Source organism: Petaurus breviceps, unplaced genomic scaffold (assembly GCF_028583685.1).
Source record: "Petaurus breviceps papuanus isolate PSGF00001 unplaced genomic scaffold, PetGlider_PUasm1.0 221, whole genome shotgun sequence".
Classification (NCBI taxonomy): domain Eukaryota; kingdom Metazoa; phylum Chordata; class Mammalia; order Diprotodontia; family Petauridae; genus Petaurus; species Petaurus breviceps.
Window position 1 is genome coordinate 5,417,040 of NW_027185877.1, and position 20,202 is coordinate 5,437,241.

At 35.6% G+C, this 20,202-nt stretch overlaps 1 protein-coding gene across 2 annotated transcripts in view; it reads right to left on the minus strand.

The window, feature by feature from the left end:
- Positions 1–271: 271 nt before the first annotated feature.
- Positions 272–20,202, minus strand: part of NAV3 (neuron navigator 3) — a 499,276-nt gene continuing 479,345 nt past the window's right edge. For both annotated transcript variants that reach the window (XM_069094807.1, XM_069094808.1), the window contains 7 exons: positions 18,264–18,499; positions 13,012–13,166; positions 10,393–10,464; positions 9,622–9,818; positions 8,067–8,185; positions 6,380–6,583; positions 272–2,993 (listed from right to left, as the gene is read on the minus strand). In XM_069094807.1, the coding sequence (XP_068950908.1) occupies positions 2,874–2,993; positions 6,380–6,583; positions 8,067–8,185; positions 9,622–9,818; positions 10,393–10,464; positions 13,012–13,166; positions 18,264–18,499 (1,103 nt within the window). In that variant the 3' untranslated portion in view covers positions 272–2,873. The remainder of the gene's footprint in view (positions 2,994–6,379; positions 6,584–8,066; positions 8,186–9,621; positions 9,819–10,392; positions 10,465–13,011; positions 13,167–18,263; positions 18,500–20,202) is intronic.

Consider the following 20,202-nt stretch of genomic DNA (forward strand, 5'->3'; position numbering starts at 1 on the left):
TTGACTTGGTTACTGTGGTGAATAAGGATGTGAGAAGAGAATTCAATCTATCTAAATTATTTTTTTAATCCCTAGAATTACACCATTTGTTCTTTGTGGTTAGTAAAGTCATTTTTAGTGCATTCTGACCTTGATCTTGAATTATTAGGGCTGGTCCTAAATTGTGGCATATTACTATTGTAAGTCACATTTCAAAGCTTGACACTTCATTAATAAGTACATGCTTCTTTAATAACTATATTCTATGTTTCTCATTATATAGACACCAGACTTTGTTTTCAATAAATAATTCCACTTTAATGGCAAAGTAATAATTTAGCAGATAACAGTGCGCACATTTGCCAGAAGGAAAAAGGAAAAAAAAATATATATGCAAGCTGGTTTACAAGCTAGAGGAACAATAAACCAATAGAAAATACATCATCCAGTTAAGTCCGAGGACACCAAATACTTATTATCAGGGCTTTACAAAGACTACAAAACTTTTCAGATGATTTATTTCACTGTTTCTGTCTATTTACATGATATGTTACATAAAAAATGTACAAAATATAAAATGTATACAGACAAATGTTTCACAAACAAGTTTCATTTGTAAACTAGGTGGACTCACTGAGATGTATTGCAGGAGGTTCTGTCTATGTTGTTCATGGTTTGTTTGGGTTTCTCAGAAATGGCAGGGAAAGATTTTCTGATTTTCTTTTTTCACTCGTGTCTCATACAAGGGCATCTAGTCACTTAGCCAGCTACGCATGTCAATGTTACACCACAGAACCAATCTACCTTCGGGGCCCCAAAATCAAGTTGTCAAAATTCTACATGCATGAACTCCATTGTGATTTCTATTAGGACAATAGCACCACAAAGGGACCTTGAGACTTAGTAACACACTGAAAATTGCAGGGATGTCTTGGTCTTATGTTATATAGAAACTGACCCCTGGGTGGTCACAGAGAGTAGCACCAATTGTACATCCTGAAGGTAACACCTTTTTTTTTTTTTAATGGTACAGTATGTATCTATACCATTACCCAAGCCCTTGGATTGTGTTTGAAACTAGTTACTTCTTATGGCCAGAACTTTCACTAATGAATCCGCTCAAGTTTATCATGCAATCTGTTTACAGCCTGCCATGCCAGATGCACTTTAAAACCATTAAAATTTCTGAAAATGTATTGGCTTCATGTACAGATTGGAAACATGCTCACTCCAGCACTGATAACTCCTGCATAGTCATACCAACTGTAAATACAGGACAAACACACCAGAGAAAAACAGCTTTTAGAGTTTGCATTCTGTATTTGTTTGCAACATACAGGAAATCTCAGCAAGTGAAACATCTTGACACCAACAGGATAAAATACAATTTGTGAGAGTGTGTTTGTTTGATTTGTGCAAGGCCTTTTTTATTTACAATACCCACCCAGTAGACTGTGCAAAACTAACCCTCCTTTACAATATAAACTCTTCCTCTTCCACAGTGGATGTCGCTGCTTCCGTGTGATTCAATGCTGCTTTTTTTCATGTACAACAATAGCAATCAAAACACCATGCGTCAAATTAGGAAAAAAAAAAGGGGGGGGGAGGAAATAGAGGGAAAAAGAGAGAGAGAGAGAAAAACCCCAAAGGTTTGTGCTCATGCTGCATCAAATGCTTTCAGCTCTGCTGGAGAGGAATTTCCAAATATTGAGCCTTCAGAAAAAGCTCCATCCCATGGCATCTTAGCTACCTCCCTCAGCTTGTAAGTGATGGTCAGAGTGGGTTTGGGGGTTCCTTGACTATGTCCAAGGAAAGACAATGCAATCTTTTTGCAGGATAAAAATACTGATCTTTCTCCTATTCATTTCTTTAAAAAAAATCATGATCTACAGATATGAGACTTCTGTGTGAACCAATGTGTCTTACTGGTAAAATGAAAAGACAGCATGAGTTACCAATGGTTTAGAAGTTAAACCACCTGTAAAACTGTTCTAGAAATTGGGTTTAAGGCAGTGAGACAGCACCATAGGAAATATTCCTTCGTCCACTGAAAAGGCTCACACAAATGAGGCCCTAAACAAGCCTTTTGTCAGTGTTCCCTAATAATTGGTAGAAAACTCTTGTTGGGGTTGGGGAGTGGGTAGGTGATTAAAAAAGATCACTGTGGTAAAAACAACCTTATAAAAACGGTGACTTGCACACTAAAAAGTTGGTGGAGTACATCACTGTGGAAATGGCAGTTAGGAATTAACTTGGCACTTATCCAACATATCACAGTAGTGTTTTCTGGTGGTTGCACAATGCCATTTGTGCTTATTGAGTACAGAGCCTCTGGCATCCATTTTGGAATGGGCAGTAGCACAACACAAACACTACTGGAGTCATGTGACCAGTGCCGTGTGGCACAACAGAGGTAAGGATAGAATTGTATCTGGAAAACACAGGCCCTGCATGACAGATGCAGCACCTCAAGAGTTAAAACAACAACAAAAATTTCCCCAAAATGGGAGAGGTGCCAAGAAGGAAGTGGAAAACAAAATAAAAACAACAAAAAAAATCAAACCTTTTTATTGTAAACTTTTAAAGAGAAAAAAATATTCCAGTTTGGCTAACCCATGTGCAATCTGCTTGGTGGCCCTCTACATAGGGCCTTTTCCAGTTAATTAATGGAGCCCTATTTGTTATGACTCCATTGAGACAGAAATGCCTTGAAAGAAAAACTAATTCAAGCTTTCCATTTCAACTGAGCATCTTGACTTTTCTGACTGAAATATGCTGCCTCTACAGCTCTTGGTCAGGGACCTTCAACTGGCTGCTCTGTCACTCGCAGTGGCTGAGTGGAAATGCATTTTGTGTTCTAAGCTTAATCCTATATCTATCTAACTGTATACCCTCTAGAGAGTTGATTCAAGAGATGAATCTAAAATGTCATCATGGTGGCTGGTGCTGTCACTGTCACAGCTTTGTGCACTGGAGTAATTGGCTGCTTGTTGGAGCTTCATTAGCATATTCATCTGAAAAAGAAGAAAAAAAATCTGTAGAAAGTAGCATTTAGCTAACTACACAAAAAGGAAATATATATTCATTTATACATAAGTTCATATATATCTATATCTATATATACAAGTAAAGCAAAATAGATAGATCTCAACCTTAGCTGCCGCAGGTACACTCTTGTAACACCGAAGAGAAGTCGAAAATAGTTTTACAATATTGAATTGTCCTTGGCTTCCCTGCTGCTTCTCTCAACTATGACTTTGAAAAAATGAGGAACCATAAGGAAAAATAGGGTTGCAGGATAACTCTTTTATTCAATGTTGTGAATGTCTGCTGTTCAAGCAGGGAGATTGGAAAGAAAACTGTATCACAGCTGGACATCTGGGCCCGTGGTTGGAGATGATGCCAAGCATCCAAGCTTTTTGGCTGAAGGAAGCAGAAACCATTGAATGGCAACAGAAAGTCGTGAGTGTTCATCTGCACGTACTCGCTCACACACACAAACACACAACCCCCTCCCCCGAAGGAAAGGAGAGGGTAGAGTGGAATGAAGCCAACTGCTACACACAAGCACACCATCTGCTGATCAGGAGTTGACCTCAGGATGAGGTGACTGAATGAAGTCGACCATGAGTACTAGAAACAGGAAGAAGATCTGCTGAGTATTTTATTATTGTCATTGACTCTGTGGCTCAATCAGGATTGATATGTCAATGAAAACAAAAATCATTTTCTGGAACATCAGCTGCTTTGAGTTTTCTAGCATTCAGTAGCTTTATGGGCTAGGGTAATGTTTGTTCCAGTCCAAAAGAAGTACATATAAGCCTTTATGGGGAATGTGACTTTAATTTTTTATGTACTGAAAAATGTAACTATATTGCTAAGATTTAAAAGAGATCTGTAGATTCTCTGTTGACAGTAGGACTATAAAATGTTGCTTAAATGTCGATCTAATCCAAGAAACTTGTGTATAGTATCTTTGTGTCTTATTTACCAATTCTCCAGAGTCAAATGAATGGGAATGGCAAAACCTGACCCTCTGGTGCCTCAAAAATGGGCTCAGTGGCAATGCCTTTTTCCATGTGCTAAGCTAAATCCTATATCTACCTAACTTCATAACCTCTACAGAATCAGTTCAAGAGCTGAATCTGAAATATTGTCATTGTGGCTGGTGTTCTCACTGTCACAGTTTTGTGCACTGGAGTAATTGGCTACTTTTTGGAGCTTCATTAAACAGCAGAGTGTTAATAGGTTACGTGCAGTCCCAGAGAAGGTGCTAACAAAGAGATGACATGTAAAAGAAGGGGAGAGAATCGGGGAGATAGCTTGAGAAAAAGTGAATCCAGAGTAAAGAAGAGAGCTCCCACACTGGGTAGGATATTAACAATCATTGGAAGTAGGACCAAGTTAAAAGGCTGTTTGCTGCTGTGGATTCCAAGTTGAGAGCAAAATTTTCAGAAACTCGTAATTCGATTCAATTCAATTCATAAAAGCAGGACACGAGAAACCCTGGTGAATCTAGTAGCCTAGGAGAAATTGGTTTCCAAGAGAAGCTCTCATTCATAACTAGAATGCCACCATTCAATTTAAGAAGAATTTATTAAGCACATACTACATACAGAGCACTTTGTTAAGCACTGACCTATAAAGGAAGCTTAAATTAGATATGGTGGTCCCTGACCTGATGTCCCCATTTAAATATAGTATAGACTCTGGCATCAGAATATGTCACAGTACCATGAGATTTAGAACTAGAAGAATTCTCAGAGTCCATTTAGTTCAACACCTCGGGAACTGAAATCTATAGAGTTTAAGTGAAATAGTTACCAAAGGTCACACAGTTAAGAAGACTCAGAGATGGGATTTGAACCGAAGGCTCTTGACTCTTGAACCAATGTAGATTCAGAAACAGTGAAGAGGAAAATATCCAATACAGGAGGTGTCCATGGCTAAAGGGGTCTATCAGTGTAAGGGAAAGGTGTTTTTTTTAAGATTATTAACAGACCCTTTTACTAAGTAATTTCTTCCTATTAAAATACACACTCCTAAAGGGCAAGCCAGCCTTTGTTGTTATAACCTCAGAAAATAGGATAGCATGTGACAAATGTTTTTCAAACTGAAAGGAATGGTAAAATATAAATAATGGAGGACAGTGGGACCCAGTGGGGAGAGATCCAGCTTGGAAACCAGAAAGTCCTTCATTCAAGTCCTGTTTCTTACATACATAGGGTTTGTAACATGGGGCAAGTCACTTCTTACTGTTCTAGGCACTTCTACATCTAAGTCAATCAAGCTACCACTGCAACTTGGATTTTTCTATCAACATGTGTGAACCAATGAACTAAGGGGTGTAATTCATTTTGGAGTGAGTTATTTTTGGCCTAGATGTGGAGTAGTAACCTAGTTGGGGGAAAGGTATGCTTTCAAAATCAAGATAATGCTTTAAATGTAAAATGTAAAAATAACAACTAAGAAAATACCACTTAGTTTTATTCTAGTTAAGAATAGCTTTATAATTCTTTTATTACTTCTTCTCAATTTGAGGAGGAAATAGAATCTCTCCATATATTTGTTTCATTATTTGTTTTGTAAATTCATTGAGCTCTTCATTCTCAAAATACAGTATGCTGGTGAATAGTTTAAGTGCCTCATACCTAGTAATTTTGCTTCTACCTATTTATAGAAAGTAATTTGCAAAACAAAGTAAGAATAAATTATTTGTTCCAAGTAATAAGATACACTTAAAATGTGCTGGGGAATAATCATTTGGATTTTTATGACTTTCCATCCAAAGACTTTGAAGTACTCTACAGATATTGAAACTAATTAAACCATATAATATGGAAGCAAAGAAAAGAGGACTGATTTTCCTTTGCTTCTGTGTCACTCCTACTCCTTCAAATAGATCATATCGGCCTCTTCAATTCCATTCTGGAGCCAGACTCAGGAACAGCATCTGCTGTTTCTTCAAGTATTCATTTAACTTCTGTGTTTCTGAAGTCTTTGTTAAAATGTATATATATGTGTGTGTGTGTGTGTGTGTGTGTGTGTGTATCATTTGGTTTTCTATGAATTAATGAGGGAATTGAGCCAATTTATATTTTTGATTTAATGTTTTCATTAATTCCTCATTTTTTTTGCACTCTTCTGATAATACAAATATTGGGAACTGGGGAGTTAAAAGGGACAAAAAGTATAAAAGATAGAGTTAGAATCAGAGGGGCTGAGTTAAAATCTAAATTCTCCTACTCAGTATACAGATCAGTAATCCACCTTCTAGAAGCCTTTTTCCTATTCTAAGCCTCTTTTCTCAGCTGTAAAAAATAAGCTAGATTATCTCAAAGATCCCCTTAAAATACAAATGATAAGGCTAAATAATGAGACTAAAACATCTACTTCTCACCAAAGGATCCCCTTCTGTATCAGTCTGAGGGATGTGCTTAGAAGTTGTTCCTTCCTTTGCCAATGTACAGCCTTCATAACCAACATCTTCTGGCCTCAGCTGAAGTAAGACTGGGCCTTCTTGTTGCACTGAGGCAGAGTTCCATGGGTATGTGTCAAGTACCCACTTGGAGGGATCTTCCCATGGTGCTCGCTTACCATACATCTAGAAAATAGGAGTAAATAAAATAAATGAAAACTGAAAAACATATAGTTTAAGTCAAAATGTATGTATAAAAAAATTAGACAGTGCCAGGGTTACAAAAGCAATAATGACCTTCCTTTAAGAAGCATATTTTCAATAGTTTTTTGATGTATCATTTGAATCTCAGATTTTCATTTAACTGTAAGAGTATTTAAAACAAACAAGCAAAAACCAAAGTGTGGCAGCAAAGAAAATGGAACAAGATAATTCAAAGAATTGGCATTAAACCAAAAGGCTGGCTAAAATAAAATGTGTCAGGAGATCTTCATTTCAGGCAATCTATTTTAATGGAAGGAAAAATTATTCATTAATTAATTCATACCTTATGAATTTTAACCATTTTGATAAAACAGAATAAAGCTGACAATAAGATAAAATTTTCAATTATCTAGAGTTAAAGGGGTGTTACATGCTAAGCAGAATTCCCTAAAGCTCAGCAGGGAAATGGCTAAGCTAAAAGGAAAAGGACCAATATAATAGGGGCAAAGTAGAGTGTTATTCCATGAATATTATTCCACTTTGGTGGAAATCGAGAAAGCTGAAGAGCAATAAGCTGACCAAGCTGAGAGTGCTAAAGAGAAAAACAATGTGGTAGTGTAGAGACCAACTGGACAAATAGAAGAAATAGAGATTACAGACTACAAAAGTAGCCTAGCTGTGATGGGAAGATATTTGCTAGGTGAACAACCACAAGGAATCTCTTTTTTTTTTTGTGAAAATCAAAACATATAATCCTCATGATATTGGAGGACGTCCAAACATTTTCTATAAACACCTAGGATATGGTTATATGGTTTGCTTCTCTACATTTATAATGTTGACTGTATCAATCACAAAACCATTTAAAAGTCATATGTATATATATATATATATATATATATATATATATATATGCATGTATGTATTTGTGTGTGTCTGTGTGTAGATCAAGTTAGAACAGGGAAATAAGAAAGGGTGAAGGAGATTCAGGGAAAGGCTTAGTACTAAATTAGAGATCACAGAAATGGAAAAGAAAGACAATATGCCTCATCATTAGGAAAAAGTGAGAAATAAAATTTATTTAAATAACAATGCAATAGTGATGGGAAAGGGTAAGAAATATCTGATTTGTACTAGGTGGCACAGTGAATAGAGTGCCAGCCCTGAAGTCAGGAGGACCTGAGTTCAGATATGGCCTCAGACACTCACAAACACACACACACACACGCATGCAAAAAATCTAGCCGTATAACCTTAGGCAAGTTACTTAACCCCAATTGCCCTCCAAAAAGAAAAAAAAAATTTAAAAGAAATATTTGATTTTAGATTCACCCAGATTAACAAAATTATCCACCTATCTTTGTTAGTGGATATGACCCAGATTCACATGTTGGGTGGGAAAATTCAGTAATTAAAAGGAAGGAATTTTACTCCTTTTATAAGGGAGTTATAAGTCATTACATACCTGAAGACCTTCCCTCACTGCCTCCAGAAGATATGGAACCAGAGAATAGTTCCAGAGATCAGTGAACCACACTCTGGCTCCCTCTACATCCATAGGACAAGAGAGGAAAAGACGAGGACCTGTGACAAAAAAAAAAAAATCCAGTTTGCAAAATGTCTAATCAGCTTCATGTGAAATAGAAACATTCTTTTAAGAAAAACAAAAAAGCCTCTGTAAGTCCTATTTTCTGTAATTTAACAAATTTCTGATCTCAGTGAAAATTACACTATAGAAAAGTTTGATTAAAGCATTTGTTGAAAGTAATTTACTGAATTTAATTTTTAATTTAATTTCTTCCTCACATTCATTCATTCCTCATCTAAATCCTGCAATAGGATTTTAACTCTGTGATTACCTCAGTGGTTTTCAAATGGAATGAACTTTTCACAATGAAAACTTGAAATACTTAATTTTGCATGAAACATTAAAACATACAATTTAGATTTAAAAAAAGTTAAGCTTCTTTAAAAAAAATCACAGATATATTTGTATATAGAGTTATGATCCTAGACAATTCATTTAATACTATTAAGCTTCAGTTTCCTTGTTTATTAAAAGTAAACAGTCCTTTCACTGAAAGGAAGCACACAATAGTAGATATTATTAGCCATGGTATTAGTAAGACCTACATTGAAATCCTGATGCTGATACACATAATCTGGGTAACCCTGAGCATGGCACTGAACCTCTTTCACTTTCTATTTCATCACCTTTAAATAGAAATAATAACTATCTTTTCCTCAGAGTTCTTTTTTGAGGATCAGATAAAATTGTATATTTGTATATTTACCTTGTATATTTCTATTTGTTTTATTTTGTTTACATATTTCTTTGCTTGTTGTCTTTCCTACTAGATTATAAACTCCTTGAGGATAGGGATTGTCTTTTGCCTCTTTAAAAAAAAAATTGTCAGCTCTTAGCACAGTGCTTGGTACACAATGTTTCATGTTTATTTATTGACTATATATGCAAATCTCTTTGTAAAACATAAAAGTGCTATTTAAATATCATATGATAATATTAACCTCAGTGTCTTCAGACAACTCTTTAAGTTTCTAAGTTATAGATCAGTTGTCCATCTTCATGGATAGAGATTCCTTACACTAATTGATTTATCTATCTACACTAAAAATGTAACAAACCTCAACAAAATTTCTAACCTTCATCACAGGGTTGTGAGGGAAGTCCATTAAAAATTCCAAAGTGCTATTTAAATGTGAATACTAATAGCACTTGGATACCTGTGATAATATTTTTACTTAAAAAAACATATGAGAACATTGGTGATTTTATATTTTTAATGAATATCTTCTAAGCCAGAATTTTCTGTACAAAATGCTCTCTATCGCTGTTGTAGCTGAGAAGAGGGTAAAATTTCAGGAAAAATAATGTCAACTAGATTGTTTTGAGCCTTTTAACAGGATCAGTTTGGCTCAGCACTTTGTTTATCCAATCTGCCCATCTTACCAAGGACACCAAGCTCCTTGAAGTAGGCATATGCAGTTTTGGAACTTACCAATGGTCACATCAGAAGAACTGTGTGTTTCCAAAAAGCTATTCAGATGATGCCATGTTTTAGGTATCCAGTCTATAATTTTGATGAGGTCACTGTTGCGCATATTTCTCTCTATTTCAGTCTCAATCAATTTCCTCCGTAGATATCTGCCCAGAAAACCTTTAACTGGTTCTGTGTGGTTAGCACATAGTACCCACCTGCACAAAGGAATGCCCAACCTCAGAAATTATTGTAGAAAATGAATATTCAGTCAAAAACCAGTCTTACCCCTTCAAATGCAAAGTGCCTATTTACTATTGTAAGATCATAATTGCAATGGCCAATAGAACCATCAGAAACTGAGATGGATGATCAGGGTTTGATTTCCTCAACTAAGAAAAAATTCTATTCTTCAGAGATGAGTGGGAGAGGATACATGCTGCCACACTACCAAGGGCACTTCTGCATAAAAAAAATATAATTGGTCAGATATTAGAGTGGGAATTTATATTCTCCCTGGGTAGAATTGAAAGCATCATCCTTTCGAATTAGGAATCATGAACAAGGGGACATTTATGGAATATAAACAACTCCATATTAAACATGTATAAACTTAAATATGTAAACAATTCCATGTTAAAGGAGGGCACAACGTCTGCTTTCAGAAACAAGTGTGGAAAAAGAAGTGAGAATTAGTTTTATAACACAGGTTACTACTGGAAGGATTTATCAGTGTCTACATAAAAAAAGGGGGGGGGGAGAAAAGAAAAGAAAGAAACTTATTTTTTTTACCTGAAATTGTGATGCAATTCTAGATTTGGTGATGATGAAACCCCCTGGTTCATTGTTCCAATGATATAGGGACTGAGAGTAGAAGAAGAATAGAAAAAAAGTATGAATTTGGAGGAGCTAAGGAGGAAAAACTTAATTAAACTGTCTTAATTTCTGGATTACTGAAATAATTAATTTCTGACTCAGGATAGTACTTAAATATTAAGATCCAAAGTTGCAAGTGATAGTAGGTTAGCAATCAGGACATGTGGGTCCTGTTTTTTTTTTGGGGGGGGGGCTTCAGTTTATATGTTCAATGAGACATTTGGACTTAAGCATTAGGTGAAATAGATTGGCCCATGGACTTGTATATCCCATGAGCTAAGAAGGGATTTTACATTTTAAAATACAATAAAACTTTTATTTAAAAAATGTAAATACTGTTCTTAATTCTCAAACCCCATGAAAACAGGTGGTGGGCCAGATTTGTTCCATGGGCCAACCCCTGGACTAGATGATCTCTAAGAATCTTCCCATTTAAAAATTCCCTGACCCTTATGACTCTAATGAGCTATTTTTCCACTAGTGATTTTTCTTTGTGCCTTAATTTTTCCTTTCCTTAAAAGGTACCAAAATGAAATTAGGAGTATAACATTTCCTGCTTAGTCTTCATTCCATCCTGCTTTATTTGGCATAGTTTCATTTATAAAAAGCAACAATTCAATTGGGCAAGTAACCAAATGACATTATCAAAGGATGTTCTCATTGCTTTTGCTTTAAACAGCCATGGCACAATTAATTGAGTGGTTTTCATATTGTCTAATTCTCTTCTTACTCTAAGTCCATGGTCACATGAAGTAGGCAGACAATCAGAGTGGTTTAGAAGTGTGTGGAATGACTTGCAGTGAAGTATCCCCATCATCATATATACATTCTTATTACTCCCTTGTATTTTATAACTAAGTTCAGTATTGTTTCCCCATATATATGTAAGTCATTGTGTATTTCAAGGTAATGTAAGAGCTTTAAATATTAATACAATTCATTGGATTAACTATTGAGACCAAATTAGAGGTATTTTTAGTTTGGGGAAAGGAATGGTAGTGTGAGAGGTAACAAAGTGTTAAGTTTATACAGAACTGTAGGAATTGCTGAACAAGACTACTAATAAAAAGTAACAGACAGTAGCCTTGGGAGGAAGTTGAGTTCTCAGAGAACTCCTAGATAATACTAAATTGAAACAATGTAGAACAGAAGGAGCTGACAGCAACAGGTGGATTTGACCAATCAGGAAACACACAGTAGCCTTGGGGCACCCAGGCCCAAAGAAGGATATATATAGGTTAGACTGAAGGGGGTTCAGTATTCTGAGATTGTTACTGGGCTTGCATAGTGGATCTCATGTATTATGTATGTTATCTAACAAGATTAGAGCCTCATTAGTAATAATTAGGTTAATGTTTGGGAGGGGCTTGTAACTCTTGCTTATTTAACCCAGCTTTAGTTTCTGTACCTCGGCCTCCTCTCTCTCGGTGTTGTCCCAGAGACTGGACCACCTGCTTCTCTCAAGATTCTAATAAAACTTTCTACCTTCACTTTGAGAAGTCTCCAAGTAGTCAGTCTGGGTTAGGGTCTATGTATCTCACACAGGAGGATATATAGAGATGCATTTTTCATTTTCTGTGTAGTCAGGTTGACCTGTGTCATTGTAACTGATCTAGAATATATTCTTTCATCATTGCTTTTAGCTCCTCTCCCCACCTCTGACCCCTGTGGCTGATGAATGACTGCTATATCTAATGTTATCGAATCTCAGATTTGGAAAGACCCCCAAAATCTCAAGTGCCTGATTAAGAAACCCTTCTATGACATCACTAATAAGTGGTCATCTGACTTCTTCTTGAAGACTTCCAATGAGTAGAAACCTACTAATTCCTAAGGCAATCCTTTCCACTACTCAATAACAATTATTAATGCACTGAAATTTAATCTGCCTCTAAATTTTAGCTGATATTCTCAGTTCTCTCCTCTGGGACCAAACAGAACAAGGCTAATTCCTCTTCAACATGAGAGAAGACTACACTTACTTCCTCCTTAAATACCCCCAAGTCTTCTTTTATACAGGCTAAACATAACCTCTCAGGCTGTAAATTGGAGAGAATGTTTCAACCTAAATTGCTAGTTGGATTCTCCTCATTTACTTGATCTCTACATGGATGAAATCAGAAAATGAGTATTTAGCTCTAAACATAACTGGTTGCTTTAACCAATATTTTATAAGTTACAGACGCAACTATTTTGGTTACCTTCCTTTGGATATCCTCAATTGTGAATATTCATCCGAAAAATATACTACATAGAACTGAGCACATTTGTGTCAGCTATGGCATGATGAGAGAAGAGAACATTAAAATCATCACCTCCCTAGTCCTGTACACTATGATTCTCTTAATGAAACCTAAAATTAAATTAACTCCCTGGAAACAAGTTGAGCAGTAGAAACCATCCTTTATGTACTTTGAAGTGTTACTATTGGTTTATGGAACTCATGATACCACGAGATCTAAAAGTTATCAAATACATGGTCAGTCCTTCTAACCCTAGTTGATCACAGTGTCATTCAAAAAAGCATTCACATACCATTTGTTATATTTGCAGTTGAGGAAACCATTGAAGATGTCACTCAAAGAACCAATATGGTGGAGATTATCAAGAATAATCACAACAGGTAGGTCTGCACCATTATTATCAGCACTGCATTGTTCAGCTAAGTTGGCTAGGTACTGTTGCAATTCCTTAAAAAAAGAAATCAAGTATAGTAACTGAAAAAACAACAATGAATATTTAGTTATGTCAAATGACATATATTTGTTCTGGGAACACCTCCTTATTAATTAAACAGAGGGTACTGCAGAAATAGATACAGAGTAAGAAGAGAGAGAAGGGGGAAGAAATGAATGAAAGAAGTAGAGAATAGCAACAATATCATTTGTTCTACCAGAGTGGTAGCTGCAACCGTGGGAGCAAAAGAACTACTTCTCCCTAAAGGAAGAGCTAAGAAGGATCTTGGATCTGAGCCCTTGTGATATAATATGCATAATGAATCTTGCTATTGAAATGTACTATCTCTGTAGAAACAGAAAGCATTGAAAAATTTCATAAACAAATGTTTGGATTAATATCTCAAAAAAAAGTTACTCTAAAATTATATCCCTTAGTAAGTTCTCAGTGATTCTTGTAATGTTTTCATTCAAACTAGTTTCATTGATAGAAGGCATATAAAATTTCAGTCCTGGGGTCAGGGATAACAGTATGCTTAGTATCTTCTCCTCCACCCCCTACTTTATTAAAGTAGGGTTCAATGCAAATTCTGTAATTCTAAAGAGAGACTAAAATTTTTTTAAAATAGGACATTTACAATTAGCATTTCTCATTACTCAGGACGGTTAGTATTTTGTAAAGGTATGATCCCTAAGTACCTTATAAACTAAATATGATAAATACTTTTGTTGATGGACTGCTCTCACAGATGGGTAGGCCAGGGAACATAATTAGGCTAGTGAGGGTCCCCCTAATCAGTAAAAGCATTTACATCTCATTTGCATATTTACAATGACATTTTCAATTTGCAAATCATGCTGAAGATTGGAAGGGGGAGGGGAAGTTCTATGATCCTAATTTGCAACAATTATGTGTACATATAGCCCATTCAACTACTTCTATCTGCAGAGCTCTATCAGAAACAAAAGCCTCAGGGGAATAAACTAATAGTAACTAGAACATTCATTTTACAGGCAGTACTTATAAGGGATTTAAAATTCTTTCATTCAGATTTATGATAGCTAATGTTCTAAATAATATGACATGTGCTATGTTGAGCCAATGGCATATTAATGATTCTAAAAGAAAGAAATAATACTACTCTGGGTTTGGGGTTAAAAGGTTTTTGTAAAACTACAACAAAAACCTTTAGTTAATTCTTAGATATCTGGAAAGCTGCATTTGGCTTTAAAGTGAAAATGAAGCTTATAATTTAAACCAAAATGATAAATAGGCCAACTTAATATCTCTGTTGAGAGATGTTTGACCATTGGTATATTAAAAGAACTGGGCTCCAGAACATTGGAAGGGAAATAACTGTTGTCCAAACAAAAAGAATGGAGGAAAATAATGTAGACTTCATCTGATAGGCCTAACCTTTCTGGCCAGCCACATATTTTAACAAATGTAACAAACAGAGCAATACGCCTGTAGTTAGGAAAATCTGGGTTCACATTCCGCTTCTGACACTTGAGAGTAACTCTGGGCAAATCATTTAAACTCATCCACCTCACTGGGACTTAGCCCCTAGGCCATATGCATTTTCTTATCTCTATTTATTTGAAAATTTCCAGTCAAGAGTTTTCCAGGCTGGTGCACCCACAGTTCTTCCATGTATTTATATATTAGAGCTATAACTACCAGTTCCTATTAGGTACTATATTTTGCACACTGAGGACAACTGAGTCATTCACTGCCAAGCCAAACTGCTAATCTCCTCTCTCTACATCCTCATCTCCCAAGTGATTCCTGTTCATCATTTGTTCTTTCCTACAATTGCCTTCTAAGCATACTATATCAAATGCCACAGATTCTACTCTTCAGATGCACTCTTTCAATGAAAATATTCCAGCGGGTGGCTTGATGGTAGGCCTGAGAAGAGGGAAGAAAGATGGACTATGATACATAGAGGTTCTCAAGGCATAGAAAGATATTTTTCCTTTCTTTCTTCTTGGCCTTTTGTTTGAATCTTCTGAGTGAGTAACATGCTTTTTAAAGCCTTTGACTCCTGAGTGTTATCTATAGCATAGCAGAGAGCCTATCAGTAATTAACCAGTACAAGTGGGTTTTCTCAGAGCATTTTCATGTGTTTCAGAAAGCATTTTGGGTTATTGATTCCCTAGACTTCACACCTATCCTTAGCACAAAACCAATTCCCAGGAAGGAAGGTTGATCTTCTCACCAGTTGGAATTGTCCCAACACTGGCAAAGAAGTTCATGAAAATCACATGGCAATGGCATGCAGAGAAAGCAACAAATTCAGGTAAACTCTATTTTCAGGCTTCCTTTGTACTAGTTTCTCAAGCACTTTACAACTGGTTTCTTCCTATTATATCTCCATGGCATTCCATAGCACTGAAATATTTTTTTTTATTTTTAAGTAACAGAAACTACATTGGTCAAATGGTTTTCTAAGGAAGAGACAGAAAATAGAATCTTTGGAAGTATTGGGTTAAAAAAAAGATAATGTGCCATAAGGAAAATAATATTTGGATGATAATCACTATGGGAATCCTCAGTAAGTGAATTTATTTAAACTAACATTAAAAAAAGAAGAGAGTATTTTTACATGAAGTTTAACTTTAGTTATTGCCTTTCAGTAGGTAAACCTCTTATAATAGCATTCTATGTAACTAAATTTTTCTTAAAATTAACTTTCATCTTAGTGTGCCATGAGCAAATCTTAGGTGCAAGTTAATTTTACATAATCTCAGAAGTGTCATGGGATTATAGAACTGGGATAGATCATTAGAAGTCTTCTAATCTAACTCATTTTGTCAGTTGACAAAACTGAAGCTTAGGGAAGTTCACTTACTTGCCAAAGGTCACACAAATAGTGAGAGGAATAGGATTTGAAGGGGATGGGAAAATGCATTTACAAAGTGCCTTATATGTGTGCCAGATACTTCAAGTACATTTTTACAAATAACATTTCACTTAATCTTTATAACAACACTGGGAAGTAGGTGCTATTATTACCCCCATCTTACAGTTGAGGAAACTGAGGTAAGCAAAGGTCAATGACTAGCCCAGGGTCATGCACCCATTACATGTTGAAGACTAGATTTGAACTAGGGTCTTTCTGACTCCAGGCCCAGTACTCTATCTACTATGCCACAGTCCTTCACTTTAATAAAAATAAAACACAAAAACTCACTAAAAGTTTTCATTAATATAATCTAGTCCCACAAGTGTGCCACTGGGGAGAAAATCCATCTCCCACACAAAGAAAATAAATTCTAAAAACTGATTAGCTTCAGTGCTGGGGCAAAACCAAAAGAAAAGAATACGTGACTAAGAAAACAGTCCTTTCTACTTCTGAGAAAGAAAGGAAAGGAAAGGAAAAGGGCAAGGAAGGAAAGGATGATTTTATGGGAAGATAGGAAGAGGTAAAGAACCCGAAGAAGGAATTAAACATTTAATAAAATGTAAAAACCAGTAAAGAGAAGTAAAAACCAGTCGTGTTCATTTCAGTGTAGAAGAGTGAGTTAAATATCCTGATTTTATATATTTATCAATTAAAACTCCAGCTTATTCCACCAAAGTTAGAATACTGCCAGCTCTAAAGAAAACACCTAAATTCTGTGTGACAGATGTGTTTAGCTGTAAGTGACCCCACTGTTCTTTGTACGCTAGTAAATGAGAATTGGTAAGTGATCTTTCCATCTGAATGAGTAAAGTGAAGTATTAGGAAGACCCTAACAGAGTTCAAATGCATTTCTTCTAAAGTTTCTCTTTGTAGTTTCTTCTGAAGATTCTAGTCATCATTCTCTTTGATGAATACTTCAGAGACTGCTCTGAGTAAAGGTACTTACTGGCAGACATATTCCTTGGAAAATCCCCCCCCCAAAAAAAAAAGCAAAGAAAACAAATCTAGAGTACCAATTCAATGAACTACATAATTTACATATTTAGATGAACCTTTTAGATGCCCTTTCATGTTAGATTATTAACCTATCTGGGTGGATGAAGGAGATTCTAACACTCAAAAGCAATTCAATGAAATTCACATTCACTTCCTGACACTGAAAAAAACAATATTCAGACATTCGGATGAGCCTGTATAATCTTCTTCTTCTAATGCAACAACCTACCAATGCTCAAACTCCCCTCCAGAAAGGTGGTAAATGGTTAACCTAATTTACATCATGTAGGCTGACATGAAATTTATTTACTGAAAATATTTCATTTTTAGGAAGTTTTGCAGCAATCCAAATACAACAAACAGAAACAAATCTTTTATTCAATATATTTTAAATCTAGACTATTTCTCCAGAAGCCATTGGACTGAGAAGATTAAAGTCCTTTCAGGCAACAGCCCTGTGGGACTTGGTTCTAGTCCCTAAAATATTAATAATAATCAACAGCCTTAAGGTTTTGAGGAAATGGAATGATTTTTGTTTTTACTTTTTCCCAGGTTGCCTATAGAACTGGCTGCCCAGGGGTTAATTTTTAGCTGAAATAGATCCCAAAGGGAACCCTTAGGCCAGGTTGGTACAGAATTCAATTCAAGAAATTCAAGTAGATAAGAGTCAGTTTTAGAAATTCATGGAGTCAAACACCATTATCCCAGCTTTCACTGACTGTCAGTTACCATCTTTGATGTATGTGCCTACTTACACTTTAAGATTCCAAGAGTTTAATTTCAATAAAAATTGATGAAGATACTCCATTCTTTATTATTCTCTTCATAAAATTAAATGAATAGAGCACTGGCTCTGGAGTCAGGAGGACCTGAGTTCAAATCCAACCTCAAACACTTAACACTTACTAGCCATGTGACTTTGGGCAAGTTACTTAATCCCAATTGCCCTCCAAAAAAATCGTAGTTTACTTTGCTATATCTTCACATACATAAATGTATATTTGTACGCACACACACACACATTTACTATTTAATAACAAGGAGATCAGTATTGTAACAGGAAATAAGAGAGTGGAATCTTATTCAGTTTCTTCTAAAGGAGTTCAGAAAAATCTACAAGTCTCTGTAGAACACCATAATGTATGTTGTAATAGAACCAGTACATATCCATGTAGGAGATGGAAATATTTTGACTCTAGTCACTTACCTTACTTGATTTGTGGTCCACATTAAACACAGCAATAGCATCTTCTATTTTTTTCCTACCAGATTTGGTTATGATATATTCAGCAAGTTTGTTGGCTAAATATGTCTTTCCAGTGCCACTTGGTCCAGATAGGATAATTCTGTGATGCTCCATCAGCAAATTAAAATACCTTTGGGTAATTGGTTTTGGGATTAGTGTATCAAAAACAAAGCTATCCAAACTGTTTTCTTCCACCCCTGAAGAAACAAACAAGAAAACTTCATTGTTTAATAAGTCAGTGTAAAGTCAAGGTCAAAACATGGTTTCTACCATATTAGCACTTGGCCAATGGCAAGAATAAAGTTCTTAATGCCCATTGCAAAATACTTGTCTTGAAATTTCTGCCACAAAACACTGTTATAATTTTCAGGCAAGGACCATAGTCAAGGGAAACAAACAAATGAAAAAAAGTGTCTACTGATACACTTAATACATGCTGCCTTTGAAAACCTATTTTGCTCTTCCATCTACCCTCCCTCCTTGACTGTAATTTTACTTCCCTACCACACATGCTAGATCTTACAAGGTTATGTGTCAACACATAACTCCCCTCATTCTTATGACCTAGAAAACAAAGTTCAGGTCCAGAATGGATAGTAGATACCCTCCACTGCAATCCCCTTATCTTACAGATGAGGAAAAGGAGGCCCACAAGACATTACTGGACTTATTTAGCGTCACACAGTTATTAAGCAGTAAAGTTGGTAATTGAAAGGCTATCATCTGACTGAATCTACTACTCTTCCTACTATGCAATATTGTCTTACCTCTGTTTCCTCTTGTCCTATCCTCAAATCTAAGTATCCATCTAATTTCTCTAAGAATGAGACATTTCCACCAACAATTTTTGTTGTTCATTCATTTCAGTAGTGTCTGACTTTTTGTGACCCCTTCTTGGCAAAGAGACTAGAGTGGTTTGCCATTACTTTCTCAACTCATTTTACAGATGAAGAAACTGAGGCAAACAGGGTTAAATGACTTGCTCAGGGTCACACAGCTAGTGAATCTCTGAGGTCAGATTAGAACTTAGGAAGATGAGTCTTCCTGACTCCAGGGCTGGCACTCTATTCACTGTACTACCTAGCTGCCTTTTCCACCCAATGGATATATAACAAACTCAAACAGTGCTATCTTGCTCTAACCTAAACTCTATATGTGGTTCTTTATGAATTATGTACTAATAGATTTCATAATGATTTCATCAGCATTTTAAAATTATTATTTACTTTTTTCCCATTTTTCTCTTTATTGTATTCAATGACATAAATCTAATTATTAGGTAGGAAACGTGTCTTCATGATCATATTCTCTAAAGTGTTTAGTAAGCATACTGTGATTTGGTGAACATGCTATACATATTCAAAGAGAGGCAGCTAGGGGACATAGTGGATAGAATGCTGGGCCTGGAGTCAGGGAGACCCAAGTTCAAATCCAACTTAAGATACTCACTATCAAGGGCACCATGACCAAGTTATTTAACCTCTCACTCAGTTTTCTGTTCTGTAAAATTGGGATAATAATAACATGTACTCCTTGGGTTGTGAGGAAAAAATGAGATAATACTCATAAAAGTATTGAATCGTGTTTGGCATCTAGTAAGTGCTATGCAAATGTCAATTACTTTTATGAAATTGATCAGCGATTCTATTCTGATGTCTAACTCTTGATCACTACTATAAGGCACCTCATTGTACCATATTTTTAAATCGTAAATGTGCAGGGCCTTTCATCCATGAGAAAAGAAATAGATTATAATAGAATGTATATAGACCTTTAGAAACCTAAATAACTGACCAATTCTAGAAAAGAAAATATAGCAATTTTAAAGTCTAGATTGGGGATGTATATATTAGTTTCAGTTTTCTCATCTGTAAGGAAGGCTTTAGACAAGATGACCGTT